Here is a 14,132-nt window from a genome sequence, read left to right as displayed (position 1 = left end):
GGCCGAGTGGCTCCCGGAGGCGTCTGCTGGGCCTGAAGTGCTCTGGGCTGATCCAGCAGGGCTGCTGCTCTTCTGTTCTCAGAGGGCCTCCTTGTTCCCAGGGTCTGGCCACTGCTCCGTTCAGCCCTGGGGTGGGCCCAGGATGGAAGCTGTGAGGAGGACCCCCCCCCCGGGGCCAGGAAGACCCCCCCCACAAGGCGCCAATTTGCCGGCTGTGCTTCATCAAGAGAGAAAGTTGGGCGGAGAGGGCAGCCTGCAAACTCTGAGGAGGAGATCAGGGAGAGGAAGGTGCAGGGAAGGGGCTGTTCAGCGCCACAGCACAGAGGTGCTCTTAGCCCGGGGCTTCGGGGCCAAGGTCCAGGGCCTCCATGCTTCCTGGGGGGGCCCCAATCTCCTTTGATCTGTCCTGGGTGCTGTGCTGTGTGACCTAGAGGATCTAGGGGTTAGAAATCATGCTTAACTTGCAGTGGGGGGGGGGGAGCGGGGCTCCAAGGGCCTTTCGGCCCAGGCTCCCAAATTACCCAGGTGCCCTTCTGTGTATAAAGGCAAGAGGAGTCCGGGGAGCCGGGGGTGGGCCCAGGCGGGCGGAGGCAGCTCTGCCGGTCAGCTGTTGCACTGTGAGCAGCAGCGGCTCTTCTGGCCCTCTCTGTGACCTCCTGACTGCAGCCAGAGCCTTTTGTGCAGCTCCCATCCCAGGGAAAAGGCAGCCTCCCCACAGGGCTGGTTGCTTAGCAGCTGCTGCTGCTGCTGCTGCTTCAGTGGGTGGAAGGGAAAGTGATGGCCCTGCTGGAGAATCCCGCGGTGTGCCCACTCACCCGCCATTCCTCTCTGCTTAGTGGGGAGGCCAGTGCTGCTGCCTGGGCTCCAGCCCTTGGTGGCTTGGAGGCTTCCCAGCCCGGCTGCTGGGGCTGACCAGCCAGCTTGGAATGTCCTTGCCTGCCGGCCACTGGCCTCCTCCCAGCAGAACGGCCCTGCTCTCTTGATGGGGACACTGGGAGGGCCGGTGAGTCAAGGCAGAGCCCTTGCGGCCCTGGGGTGGGGGCGGAGGGTCCTCCTGGCCAGCCCAGGAGCTGAGTGGGTGGACCAGAGAAGCCAGGCGGGTGGGATAGTTGTAGGGTGAGTGTCCCTCGCAGGGCAAGGGAGAAGCAGCAGTGGGCTATTTGGGGCCTGTGACGTGGGGACGGGAGGAGCCAAGGCTGGGAGAGCCGCCTGGGGGGGTCAGCATTCCATGAGGCCCAGACCGGAGGAGGAGGAGGCAGGGGAAGAGGAGGCGGCACACCCCTGGGGCCTGTTGTCACGACACACACATGCACACCAGACAGCCCCCTCCCTCCCTCCCTCCCTGCATCTTTCCTGGGGCCGGGAATCGGTCTTTGGAGCTTGGCAGAGTGCCTGGGGTGTGAAGTTGGGGTGGCATGGAGACCCTGGAGGGCCATCGGATGGCACGTAGGCTTGCTGGGGCATAACGGGAGCCCAGCCGGGACTCTGCTTGCAAACCCTTTCCACTGCCAAGTGTTGGCCCTACAAAGCGGGTGGGGGCAGCGGGGAGGCTCATGTCTGCTGACCCTAAGATCAGCAGCATAGGTTATACTCTAGACACGTGCAGAGGGCCATCCCAACGATGGAGCCACAACAGATTGTGGCAGGACTTGTGTGTGTGTGTGTGTGTGTGCGCACACACATATCCCTTTCATGCACACAAGCAGACAATATCACACATTACATTCAACACTCACACAATGAGTTTACAGTGTACCCAGATCTGGACACAGGCCCAGCGACTCACACATTGTGTTGAACACAGGTACAGAACGACAGTCCCCATCTGCATCCTGCATTTCAGGGAATCTGCACCCGGCTTCACTGTTACAATGAATACTGGTACAGTCATTCACACAAAAACATGTATGAGTGTACAGACATCTGCATGCACATGCAGCGTAATAGACTGAACAACACACACACACACACACTCTCTCTCTCTCATGGTTTACCAGCAGGAGTGGGAGGGTGGCTCCCCGTTTCCTGCCCTCCCTCTGAACTTCCTGTTGAGCGCTGGGGTTGCCCCATGATCCAGCCGGTCCTTGACCGACAACAAGAAACCCCCAAGGCGGGGGTGAGAGATTCCCGTCTGCCCAGGAACCAGCCGCTGTGGTCATCAGCAGGGCACAGAGTTCACTCGTGTCCTCCCCAGCGGAAAGTCCATCTCAGCACGGGCCTGATGCTGCACTGCTGTTCTCCTCCGTCATGGATGCCGAAATCTGCTGAGTCAAAGCCCCAAACTGCAAAGAGGGCAAAAGGCTTCTGGTGCATTTGCACGGGGGCTTCTTTGGAACTAATTGCCTTCATTTCGGGATCCCGATCTCAGCAGCCGCCGGCTGGACCAGGAAGGAGGTGAAGGGAGCAAGGCCCCCCCCCCTCCTCCTCCTCCTCGCTGGAACTCTGTCTGTCAGGACAGACCCTGCGCTGGAGTCTCTGCCAGCCGGCCTGGCAAGCCGTGCTTCTTCGGGCCCATACACACGTCTGGTCTGGGGGGGGGGGATGAGCTGCTGCACAGTGATACCGCCCCCCCCGCCCCCCGGAAACTGCAGAGCAAAAGGGCCTTGTGAAACATAGGAAGCTGCCATTTACTGAGTCTGGCTCTTGGTCCATCTAGCTCAGGAGGAGCCTCTGCACTGACTGGCAGCAGCTCTCCCAGGTTCTGGGCAGGAGTCTCCTTTCCCAGCCCTGCCTGGAGAAGCTGCTGCCAGCCAGGGCCTGGACCGGGAGCTCCTGCAGGCCAAGCAGAGGCCCCCCTGCCCCAGAGCTGCGTTCCCACCCCCTTGTGAAGGAGCCAAAGGCCAAAGTGCTCTCAGAGGACACCACCACCACCACCACCTATGTATATCCCGCTTTTCAACAAAAGATTCCCAAGTGGTTTACACAGAGAAACAACAAAGGCGCCCCTGAACCAGGATCTGCTCAGACCCTCCGCCTCCTTGTCCGAGGGGAGCAGCGGCTCAGCTGCTTCCCACCATGATCCACACGGCCGTCTGATGTCCTTATAGGCAGATCCAAGGAGGACAAGCCTCTCGAGGGCTCCTATAGGCCCAGGGGAGCGACAGCCGGAGAGAGGGCCTGCCCCCTCCCCACTTCCCTGTGGCCTTTCCAAGGTGGGGGGGCCCCTCAGCCGGTGCGCAGGAGCATGCGCTGAGCCCTTCTTCCCGGGTGCGAGGAGGAGACCACTTCCAGACCGGAGGGGAGAGTCAGTCCTCCTTGTGCTGTCTGCTCTGCAAGGTGGAAGAGGAGCAAGGAGACCCTCGTGCCCATTTCAGGGAAGGCCAAGTGCAGACTGGTCACAGGGCTGGAGGGGGGAGGCTCCCCACCACCCCACACTCTCTGAGAGGCTGGCAATCAGGGCCGGCTCTTACCAGTAAGCAGAAGATGCGCCGCATCGGGGCGCAGTCTGAAGGAGGGCGTTGAGCTGATGATACCTCCTTAAAAAAAAATTAAATTCCAGCCACCGCTCGGCTGAGGAGATGGCTGCGAGGGTGTGTGTGTGTCCTACCGCCTACACCTCTCCACCAGCGGCGGAAGCCACTGAACAAGAGCAACGCTGTGGCCTGCTGTTTGGCCCGGCGTCGCTTCCCAGTTGCAAGGCACCGCTGTGCAGTGAAGTCTATTAAGTATCTCACAGTTAGGAAGCGACACCAGGCCAAGCAGCAGGCCACAGCATTGCTCTGATATCTTCTGCCGCTGCCGGGGGGCAGGGGTGTAGAAGGACACACACGCACCCCCACAGCCATCTCCTCGGCCATGCGGCGGCTTGAATTGGCGGGAGGCAGTGAGAAGAAAATGGCACCAGACACAGTGATGACGAAGGAGGTGGCTGGCGGCCCCACAAGGGAGCCCTGCAGCGGGCGGGCAAAAATCGCAGGGAGGAAGGAGCCCGGTGGGGAGAGAAAGTGCTGCGGTGGGGGGGGGGGACTGCCTGTGACAGGAGGAGGACGGGGACCTCTGGAACGCTCTCTTTTTCTCGCCAAGACTGCTCCATTATCTTAAATAACCAGGGCTTAAGCTGTGTAGGGCTTTATAGATTATAACCAGCACCTTGTATTTTGCCCAGAAGCGTATTGGTAGCCAAATAGCTCTTTTTAAGTATAGGAGTAATATAATTATAATTATATTATATACATATTATGTACATAATTAAGTAAAATTTTGAATACACACTAATTGTATTTATTTTGATTTTTCATTTTTTACTATAGCTGGGGTGGGGGGCGCTCAACAGAATGTTGCATCAGGGCGCCAGATCCCCCAGAGCCGGCCCTGCTGGCAATCCTCGACTAACCCCCACCACGGGGAAGGGAATGCCCTCCCCAAGGCAAGTGATGGCTAGTGGTGCTGGCTGTGCGTGTGTGTGTGTGTGGGGGGGAAGAGTCCCAAGGGTTGCCTCTTCTTCTCCCCGCCACGGGTGCGCCTCTCTCTTACGCTGGGCTCAGGCCCCCTAACCAGCCAGGTGGTGGGGCTCCGCGGGGGCCTGTGGGGGGGTGCCCTCTCACTGGCCGGCCTTGCTCCTCCGGCCGCCTCCCTCCAGGCTCTGCTGCCGCCCAGAGCCAACCTGCTGCGAGGCCTCTGGCGGGTGCCCGGAGACCCGACGGCAGCGATCCTTGGCAGGCTCCGCCGCAGCCCTTCAAGCGGTCAAGAGTCCCCGGCGACGGCTGGCCGGTCCTGGGAGTCGGCAAGCGCCGAGGCCGCGCACAGCTGCTCCTGGGGGGGGGGCAGCAGCAGCAGCAGCAGGCGTGGTGGGGGCGCCGCGGAGGGAGAGCAGCAGGTCCCCGGAGGAGGAGCCTCCCACTGCCGCTGATTCAGGAGGGGGCCGGGCTGCTGCGTGCAGGGACGGTGGTTTACTCAGCCCGGGCCGCGGCGGGCAGGGGGAGGCCCGGCCCGGCCCCGGCGGCGGGCAGCGAGTGACTTCATCGCGGCTTCCTGGCCGGCGGGCGGGGGCGGCGCGCATAAAAGGAGGCGAGCGCCCGGCTAGCCCGGCAGAACCCGCAGCCTCCGCACGCAACAGGTAAGCCCGAGCGCCGCCCTGCTCCCGGGCCGGCACTGGCGCTTGTCTCGGCGGCGGCCCTGCTGGCAGCCACGCACTTCGGGACCCCGCGACACGCGTCTGCCGCCAACCGCCTCTCCTCCTTCTTGGGCGCGGTGCGGCTCTTGGGTGGGCGGCGGCGGATGAAGCTGCCCAACCCAGCGCGCGCCCCGCCCCCGGTCGGCCCCAGCAGCACGCAGGGCACGCGGTGCCTCCTCGCCGGCCGCCCAGCCTGCCCTGCCGCTCGCGGCCCTCTCGCGCTGGCGATGGCTGGCGCCGGGGTCCTCATCGAACCCGGATCCGGAGGCGAGCCGACCCTCGCCCGCCCGCCCGCCCGCCCGCCGCCCCCCTCCAGGCCTCCGCGGCCCACGGGAGGAGTTTCCAGCGGCCGCTCTTTCGAGGTCCACCGCCACCAAAACCAAAAGGCCAAAAAGCAGGGAGGGGAGGCGTCTCCAAGCTGCCTCAGAAGCCGCCGCCGCCGCCGCGGCAGCCGTTTGCAGAATCCAGGGGCGGCCGCTGCAGCCGAGCTCGACCTCCTGACTGAGCGGAGCCGCCCTCGGGGGACGGGGTCGTCACGTCTAACTCCGCGTCTGGCTGCAGCAGCAGCGGCGGGCCGGCGGGTCCGCCTTCCTTCCGCCGCCCCTTCGATCTCCTCCCAGGCCCCGGTCCTCTGGGCGCTTGGCTGGACGTCTGAGGTGGTCTCCTCTCCTTCCTTCCTCCTCCTCCAGGATGCAGCTTCTCCTCGCCGCCGCCGCCGTGGCCTGCGTGGCCCTTTCTCAGGCCGCCCCCGCGGGGTCCCCTCCCGCCCCTGGCGTGGCCCGCGTGGCCAGGCTCTCCACCGACTTCGGCGTGAAGGTGTTCCAGGAGGTGGTGAAGGCCTCCAAGGACCGGAACGTGGCCTTCTCGCCTTACGGCGTCGCTTCGGTCTTGGCGATGCTGCAGATGACGGCCGCGGGAGAGACGCGGCGCCAGATCCAAGAAGCCATGGCCTTTGACGTGAACGGTGAGGACCGCGGGGGCGCGCGGCGGGGGGCGGGGCTTCTGGGCGGAGGCACCCCCCCCCCCCACACGGCTGCTGCCCAGGCAATGGCCCTTCCGCGCTCTCAGGCTCAGCATCCCTCCCAGGCTTGGAAGTGAATTTGGGAGCCGCCGCCGCCGGTGGAGCTCCTGGGCACCCTGCAGCCGCAGCAGCAGCAGCAGCATCCCCGCGTCAGGCTTGCAGTCATGGTGGGAAAGTGGCCGCCCTGCTTGTGATGGGGCGGGGGAGAGTCTGGCTCTGGCCTGAGACTCCGGGGATTCTTGGTGCCAGAGCCACGGAGGCCTGCCTGCGTCGAGATGGCCTGAAACAGAAGGAAATCCCTACTATTTGTAAACTCTGCAGAACGTGAAAACTGGCCCACTTCCCTGCGAGCGAGGCCTCTCCTCCTGTGGCCTGGGAAACCTGTGTGAGCAGGTTGGGGAAGGGACCCTTCTCTGCCCGAGTCCCTGCTGCTGCCAGTCCGTGCTGGTGACAGACAGAGCCATGATGAAGAGACCTCACGGGGTGCTCACTGTTCCCTCCTCCGCCCTCCCTGTGTGCTCGGAGGATGAACCGGCGCCCTCCTCAAGGGTGCTGGGCGGTGGGGGAGGGGTTGTCCCTGGCACCCGCGCCCTGCGCTCTCCTTGGAAGGCGTGCCTCCCCACTGCGCGCCCTTCAGAGCCCGTCTGCCCCTGGGTTCCAGTCCACGGCGCCGGTGACCCTTTCCTGCCTTCCTCCTTGCAGAATGGGGCGTTCCCCGAGCCCTGCGGCGGCTGCAGAAGGCGCTGACGGACCCGAGGAACGAGGACGTGGTGGACACCGCAGATGCCATCTTTGTCCAGCGGGACCTGGAGCTGGCCCCAGGCTTCATGCCGAGGTTCCACCGGCTGTTCCACCAGATGGTCAAGCAGGTGAACTTCACGGAGAGCGAGCGGGCTCGCCGCATCATCAACGACTGGGTGCAGCAGCACACGAAAGGTGAGAGCAGCGCCTGGCAGCCTGGGAGGAGGCAGGGGAGCCTTGTCAGTTGCAGCAGGGGGGGTTGGGGGGGGCGGGGTTGGGATGCCCTAGTGGGCGAGAGCGTGGGACTGTGGGAGCCTGGACTAGGAAAGGGATGGGGAGATGGAGTCAGTAGGATCTAATTGGCGGAACTCCCTGCCACATAAGAACAGCCCTGCTGGATCAGGCCCACGGCCCATCTAGTCCAGCATCCTGTTTCACACAGTGGCCCACCAGATGCCACCACTGTGTGGTGATGTTTGTGGGCTAAGGGAGCTTTATAAACACAGGTTTATGGACATCCAAGAGGAGGAGAGGTCTGTTAATGCCTACTAGTGCTGACCGATAGATGGAACCTCCATGTTCAGAGGCAGTATGCTGCTGAGCGCTCTGTGCTGGGAGGCAGCAAAGGACAGCTCCTGCTTGAGTACCTGGCTGGCCCCCATGGGAAGCAGCTGGCCCAGAGGGAGCCACATGGGCCCAATCCAGCAGAAAGGCCCTTCTGGATAGGCCTTCTTTGGGGCAGATCTGGTGGACTTAGAGGGAGGGTTCCTGGGTCCGCTTGGCAGAAGAACGGCCCACAGAAACCTCAGGGCAGGGAGGGGCTGGAGCCCAGGCTCAAGGGTGAAGGATGGGGGGAGGCCCTGTGGGTGCCCGAGAGGGCAGGGGGGCACCAGGACTCCTGGGTCCTCTCCAGATTGTCACGGTGGCGGCTCCATTCCAGGCATGATCCAGGACTTTTTGCGGGAGGGGGCCTTGGACCAGATGACCCGCCTGGTGCTGGTGAACGCCATCCACTTCCAGGGCCGCTGGAGCCTGCCCTTCCCCGAGAAAGCCACTCGCCAGCGCCTCTTCCACAAGCTGGGGGGCAACACCGTCTCGGTCCCCATGATGGAGCAGTATGCCAAGTTCAACTATGGTGAGCAGCGGCCCCAGGCTGCCCTGTCGCGGGCGGCAGCCCCCTTGAGAGCATGTGCAGAGGGCCTGTCTCTCGCGGCCGAGTAACCTGCTGGTCAGGGAGGGGCCCAAAGCTTTGGGGTGGGGGGAGTGGCTGGGTGTGCCGGCAGCTGTGAAGCAAAGCGGGGGGGGCGAGCTGACTGGAGGGGCACGTGCAGGGGCGGGCCGAAGCCAGAGTGGGTGAGCCGGACTGTCCTCTTTCTCTGCCCCCCTCCCCAGGTGAATTCTCCACCCCGGAGCAAGTGGAGTACGATGTCATTGAGCTGCCCTACCAGGGGGAGGCGCTCAGCATGTTTGTGGCAGCTCCCTTTGAGAGGGAGGCCCCCCTCGCCACCCTCAGCGCCCTCCTCAGCGCCCAGCTGGTGGCAGACTGGAAGAGCAACATGACGGGGGCCGCGCGGCTCCTGGTGCTGCCCAGGTAGGTCCCTCGGCTTGGAAGCCCAGCAGGGGTCGGTGGGGGTGGGGTGGGGTGGGGTGGGGTGGGGTGGGGTGGGGTGGGGGGAGGGGAGGGGAGGGGAGGGGCCCGGCAGGGCCAGCCGGGGGGCTTCACCGAGGCCCTCCGAGGAAGCCCCCTCTGAGCTCCCTCTCCCCCCCCCCAGATTCTCCCTGGAGAGCGAAGCTGACCTGCGCCTGCCTCTGGAGACCCTGGGCATGAAGGACATGTTTGATTCCAGCGTGGCCGACTTCAGCAGCCTCTGCGGTCAGTCCTTCCTCCTCCTCCTCCTCCTCCTCCTCCTCCTCCTCCTCTTGCCTCCCGAGTCCATGCCCCCTTCTCTGCCGCCTCCCAGGGGCCCCCGGCCAGCCTCTTTTCCTCCCGCGTCTTGGGGGAAAGGGGCGGCAGCATCGGCCTCTCCTTCCCGCATTGCCCTCTAGCTGACACCTGCTGCCCTGTGCCCGCTTCTGCACTGTAAGCCTCTCGGGGCAGGGAGCATTCCTTTGGTGCTTTGCTGTGCCGTGCCGTGCATAGGGACGGGCCTCTCTGGATCGCTCCGGATCCCTGGCCTTTGCCGAGTGCTTCTTCTTGCGTGTGGCAAGCTCTTCCCTTGTGCGGTCTTCGAGCAGGAGTGCTCAGCCTGTGCTCCTCCAGACGTGCCTCTTGCCTGCAGGGCGAATGGATCTTGTCCTCCCCATATTGCAGCTGAGGCTGGGAGGGAGCGGCTTGCCGGAGTGCCGAGGGTGCCGGGTGTGCCCTGCTGCAAGAGATCCCGTTGGTTCAGCTTGCCCCCTCCCTCCCATCTGGCCGTGGGGGGAGCCCCGTCTGCAGCCACTCCTCCTCCAGCTCGGCCCGCCAGCAGCCCCCACCCCTCCCCGCCCTGGTTGCCCCTCTGACCTCCCCCTTCCCCACTCACAGCCTGCTTGCCCTCTTTCCAGACCGCGAGTCGCTCTTCGTGGCGCAGGCACTGCAGAAGGTGAAGATTGACGTCCATGAAAGCGGGACAGAGGCCTCCTCTGCCACAGGTGGGTGCCGCAGTGGGAGGGGCTGTGGTGGAGGGGGCTCCGCCCCACCCTGTTGTGGCTCCTCCTAGCACGCTGGTCCCCAGGGTCCCCCCCAGCCACTGTTGACAGGCTGCTGCGCTGGATGCAGGGGGAGAGGAACTGGCCAGCCCCCCCCCCCAGTCCAAGAGGGCAAGAAAAGGGTCCGCCAGCAGATGATGGGGAGATGCCGAGTGGTGTCTCTAGCCAAGGATTTAGCTTCACGGCCTGTCGCAAGGCCTCCGCCAGGGGGCCCTTCTGAGCATCTTGACGGAAGCGCCCCTCAAGCGCAAGGCCCCATTCAGTGCTGTATTACAGCAGCGCACACCAGCCAGCATATCTGGGGCGGGGGAGGCACCCAAGAGAGAGACCTGTCGGGACTGGGGAGGAGCCCGGCTTCCACGGGCACCTGGCAGGCTGGAGCTGGGCCCCCGGGAGTTTGGTTTCTGATGCGGACTCCCGCTACGCCTCTGACCCGGGGATCCTGCTCTGAGGGCGCAATGGGCAAGCGCCCCCCTGGGGTTCCCTGCCCCCTGCAAACACACTCTGGCTCCTCACCGTCTGCTGGAAGGAAAAGGGCGCTCTCAGCCTGCGTCAGTGTGGGTGGGAGGAGCGGGCATGGTGTCCTCCAGCATGTCTGGGGCGGGGGGGGCTGCTGCTGCCCACTTTGCGACACCTGCTGCAGCCCTGGAAAACGGCCCTTGCTCCTTCCCTTCAGCTGCGGTCATCTACTCCCGGATGGCTCCTTTGGAGATCGTGATGGACAGGCCCTTCCTCTTCGTGCTGAGGCACAATCCCACCGGTAAGAGCCACTTGGGCCCAGGAGGGGCCTCTCTGCTTGCCTTGCTGATGTCCTTCGTCACTCCCCCCCCCCCCGCCACTGCTGTACAAGATGTCCAGGCCACATCCCTGCCACTTCGGGGGCAGTGGTCTATCTTGTGTGACCCACTTGCACCCTAGAGCCCATTCCACCCACATCTGCAGAGTAGGGATGTGCACAGGCCGAGGTCCACGTACAGGTTCGGTGCCACTGAGTAGGGCAGCGAGTGGTGAGTGGGATCTTTCAGGAGGAGGAGATCAGGTCCTCCCTTGCTCTCCGCTGCCCCACGCAGCTTCCTGCTGGGATGGCGCTTGTCCCAAGGACCCACACATGGCTCTGGCACCCACATGGTGGGCGCACATGTGTGGACGCCATTTGCACACCCCGCTTTCTTCCCACATCATCACCCCGTAATAGTGTTTGGGGGCTTTGCGGTCCCTGGCATGCACGTGCGCCCCCTTGTGGTTGGCTCTGGGGTGGCCGGTCCTTCGGAGCCCTTCATGAGAAGCAAACATCTTTGCACGCAACAGAAGGCAAAAGACCAGCTGCTGGTCTCTCTGTTTAATGGATCTCCCCAACCTGCTTCAGCGAAACCAGAGGCTGCACAGCAAACTGGTCTGGATCTAAACACCCCCTGGGGAAATGTTTCCCTGCGACGCCTTGGGGACTCCTCTTAACGCGTGAGGCCGGTCCCAGCAGCTGTCCCGAAGAACAGAGGACCAGCCCTGCGGGATCAGGCCCAAGGAGGCCCATCTAGTCCCGCCTCCTGCCTCACACAGTGGCCCCCCACCAGAGGCCTCGGGGAAGCCCACAAGCCAGAGGTGGGGGCCTGCCCCCCCCCGCTGCTCTGGCACCCCTGCAGTCTGCCTTGTCTCTCGCCACCTCCTCTGCAGCAGCCTCGGCCCCTCTTTGTCCAGGGCCGCTGCGGCTTCTCTGTATGCTTCCCTCCTTCCGGAGAGGAACGATTTTTGCCACTTCTCTTGCCCTTCATCGGGGCGTAGCTAGGGAGGCCCATGTTGACCCCTCGCCTTGGCTGCCCCTTGGAGTGAGGGAGAGAATGAAGGAAATGGGGAGGGAGAGGCTGGCACGGGGGGGGGGGGGGCAGCGAATTTGAACCCGGCCTCTGCTCAAGGGTAGCGACACCCGTCTCCTTCATCACAACAGTCCTGTGAGGCTGGATGTCTTGAGGCTCCTGGTGCTCAAGTCCAGTGCACTCATCTCCTCCCTTCTGCTCCCTCTTGCAGGCACCCTCCTCTTCATGGGGCAGGTCATGGAGCCCTGAGTGCCTCCCCCACCGCACCCCGCTCCGAAGACCGGCCTCTCTCTGGGGCGGGAGGAAGCCCTTCGGCCTGCGGCTGCCCTTCTGTCCTCCAGGGAGGCCTGGCCGGCCAGCCGCTCCTGGGAGAGGGCCGCCACCCACCTCTTCACCCGCCGGGGAGCTCCTGGCCCGCGAGAGCTTTCCTCCTCGGGCTTCCTTGGCCTGGGCAGGAGCTGGCCGCTGCTCTGCCTCCCGCAGGAGTGGTCTGGCCTGGGCCAGAAGTCCCCACCGGCAGCTGGAAGGGGCTCGAGGTGCAGGCCGACAGGGTCTTCGGTCTCTTCACGGACAGAAGGCCCTTCAAGGACCACTGGAGGCAGCAGGCAGCAGATGACGGCGGGGTGGGCTGGCAGCAGAGTTTTCTGAGGCCGGAGCCCCGGATGCTTTTCCCTGCCTCATGCTGGGCTGGGACTCTGCACAGTCAGGACTAGTGCCTTAAATGTATGCTTATCTGAGCAGGTGATGTGTGTATGTCGGGAGGAACAGGCCCTTCCCCTTTGGGTGGCAATGTATGTCTGTGTCTTGTGAGCAAAGGGTGGTACCAGTCCCTTGGAGGGGGGTCTCCCCAGCTTCTGGTTCCCCACTGGAGAGGGACAGACGGAGGACGACCAGCACTCGGCATCCTTCTGCCCTCTCAAGGCAAAACCCAGCAAAGGGCAGTCAGCATCGCCCTGGCCTCTTCCGGCACTTCATCAGATGCGCTGAGGTGGGGAAGAGGAGGCTGGAAGGCCAGCAGCAGGGAGAGGGTGCCCCCTCCCCGAAGACCTCTGGGGCCTGTGAATGCACACTCGCCAAAGCGCAGGAGCAGATGCGAAGGAGCCAGAGAGGACCACGGCGCCACCAGGAGGCGAACGCCCTCCTGGCCTCCCAAGGCAACATTTCGGGTCTCTGCAATCTGTGGTGATGTCGAAGCATCGCGGCATGTGCCAGCAGCCCAGTGGCTTCAGTCGTGCTGGCCCTCGGGACATTCTTGGCCGCCCCAGCCACTGAAAGGAGGCAGGAGCTGTGCCAGAGGCCAGCAGACTTCACCCTAACCGTTCCGGAGGCCCCGTCTTCAGCAAGGTCTTAGGCAGCTGGGCTGCTCTCGGAAGGGGGGTTGCAGCCCCCTTCCTGCCGCGCACGGACATTTTGGGAATGACTCCGAAAGGGTCCCCGGAGTTCCTGCCCTTTTGGCAGAGCCATGTCCAGTTGACTCTCGACTGGCGCTGGAACGGCTGACTTGTGCAAATGGGTGCTGGCTGTGGCTCTTTCCCCGCAGAGGGCCCAAGGGGTTTGCTGGGAGGTGGGGGCTCTGCTCACGGCCGTCCCACCAGGTAAAGGCTGTGCCCTTGATGGAGATCCAGGAAAATGCTCCTGCTGCAAAACTGGCCCTGACCCTTTGGCACCCACCGTGGGGCGGTGGTGGGGAGGTGGGGCGGGCCCCGGAGTTGCTGTTGGAGTACAACGCTCATCATGCCCAGCCACAGTACGTCGCAGCTGGGCATGATGGGGATTGTAGTCTTATGGCAGCTGGAGAGTCTCCGGTGGGCCAGCTCTCCGTCTGTCTCCTGTTCCTAGGAAGGGAGGGCTGGGCACTTGCTGTGCCCATTGCTGGGAAATCTCCCCCAACCCGGATGCAGGAAGCTCCGTGTCAGATGAGCCTGAAACTGGCTGGCCATTGGGGGGCCATTTTTGTGGCCAATCTGTCCTTGGTGAGAGCAGCTCCAGTGCCAGAGGCCTGACTTGAGGCCCCGGGGCCAGGCGCAGCTGAGCCAGGCTCAGGCCCACCCCCCCCTCCCTGCCCTTGCCGGAGATCATCTTCTAGAGCCATTTCCGGGTGTGTCCCTCCCTGGGAGGGGAAGAGGGTGGACAACTCCCAAGCCGGCCCTGGCGCCCAGGAGGTAGAAGGAGAGCTCGCTCTGCTCAGATGGGGAGCGTCTTCTTTCAGAAGCTGTACAGGAACTTGACGTGTGTGTATATAGAAATATAGCTATATATGGGGGTGGGGAGAGAGGATATTTATCCTTTGTATTCTACTTTTGATATGGAATTAAAAACACCAGCACTACGAAGCAGCCTTGAAGGTGTTTCATTCCGCCCACTGTTGCTCTCAGCCCCCAACACACACACACACACACACACACACACTGCAACCAGCAGGGCTGGATTTCCCAAAGGAGAGGCGCTGGGGCTCAATTCCATCCCCCCACCCACCCACCCTCTGCTACCCAGATCCTGATTTATACGACCGAATCGAGATCACGGGGTGGCCTGGGGGGGCTGATCTCCAGTCATCGCCAGTGCCCCAGAGTTCTGCCCAGTGATGCCCCCTCAGTACAGGAGGGGGGCAGGCCCCATCCTCACCATGCCAGCACCAGTAGGGCCTGCTTCCTGACTGCTGGGTGAGACAAGGTCGGGGCGGGGGGGGGGCGGCAATCCGACATCCTGCTCTCCCACCGTGGCCACCCAGATGCCCCCAAGGGAAACGCCCTGGTGG

The 14,132-nt window shown here is 63.7% G+C and overlaps 1 protein-coding gene across 1 annotated transcript; it reads left to right on the top strand.

Moving 5' to 3' along the window:
- Window positions 1–4,924: 4,924 nt before the first annotated feature.
- Window positions 4,925–13,707, top strand: SERPINE1 (serpin family E member 1). The gene is made up of 9 exons (XM_053261746.1): window positions 4,925–5,056; window positions 5,803–6,077; window positions 6,837–7,070; window positions 7,816–8,010; window positions 8,268–8,466; window positions 8,648–8,748; window positions 9,420–9,506; window positions 10,240–10,323; window positions 11,586–13,707. Exons 2-9 carry the CDS (start codon window positions 5,804–5,806, stop codon window positions 11,621–11,623), a joined length of 1,212 nt encoding a protein of 403 aa, XP_053117721.1. The 5' UTR covers window positions 4,925–5,056; window position 5,803; the 3' UTR covers window positions 11,624–13,707.
- The last annotated feature ends 425 nt before the right edge of the window (window positions 13,708–14,132 follow it).

Source organism: Hemicordylus capensis, chromosome 6 (genome assembly GCF_027244095.1).
Source record: "Hemicordylus capensis ecotype Gifberg chromosome 6, rHemCap1.1.pri, whole genome shotgun sequence".
Lineage (NCBI taxonomy): Eukaryota > Metazoa > Chordata > Lepidosauria > Squamata > Cordylidae > Hemicordylus > Hemicordylus capensis.
The sequence above is the reverse complement of the archived record's forward strand: the minus strand, read 5'-3'. Positions and strand labels throughout refer to the sequence as shown.

What these genes read in the sequence shown, in the direction of transcription:
- SERPINE1 (XM_053261746.1), top strand. Translation starts at nt 5,804, where the DNA reads ATGCAGCTTCTCCTCGCCGCCGCCGCCGTGGCCTGCGTGGCCCTTTCT. An exon ending in CGACTTCAGCAGCCTCTGCG is followed by an intron (nt 8,749 to 9,419) that starts GTCAGTCCTTCC and finishes CCCTCTTTCCAG; the next exon opens with ACCGCGAGTCGCTCTTCGTG. An exon ending in AGAGGCCTCCTCTGCCACAG is followed by an intron (nt 9,507 to 10,239) that starts GTGGGTGCCGCA and finishes CCTTCCCTTCAG; the next exon opens with CTGCGGTCATCTACTCCCGG.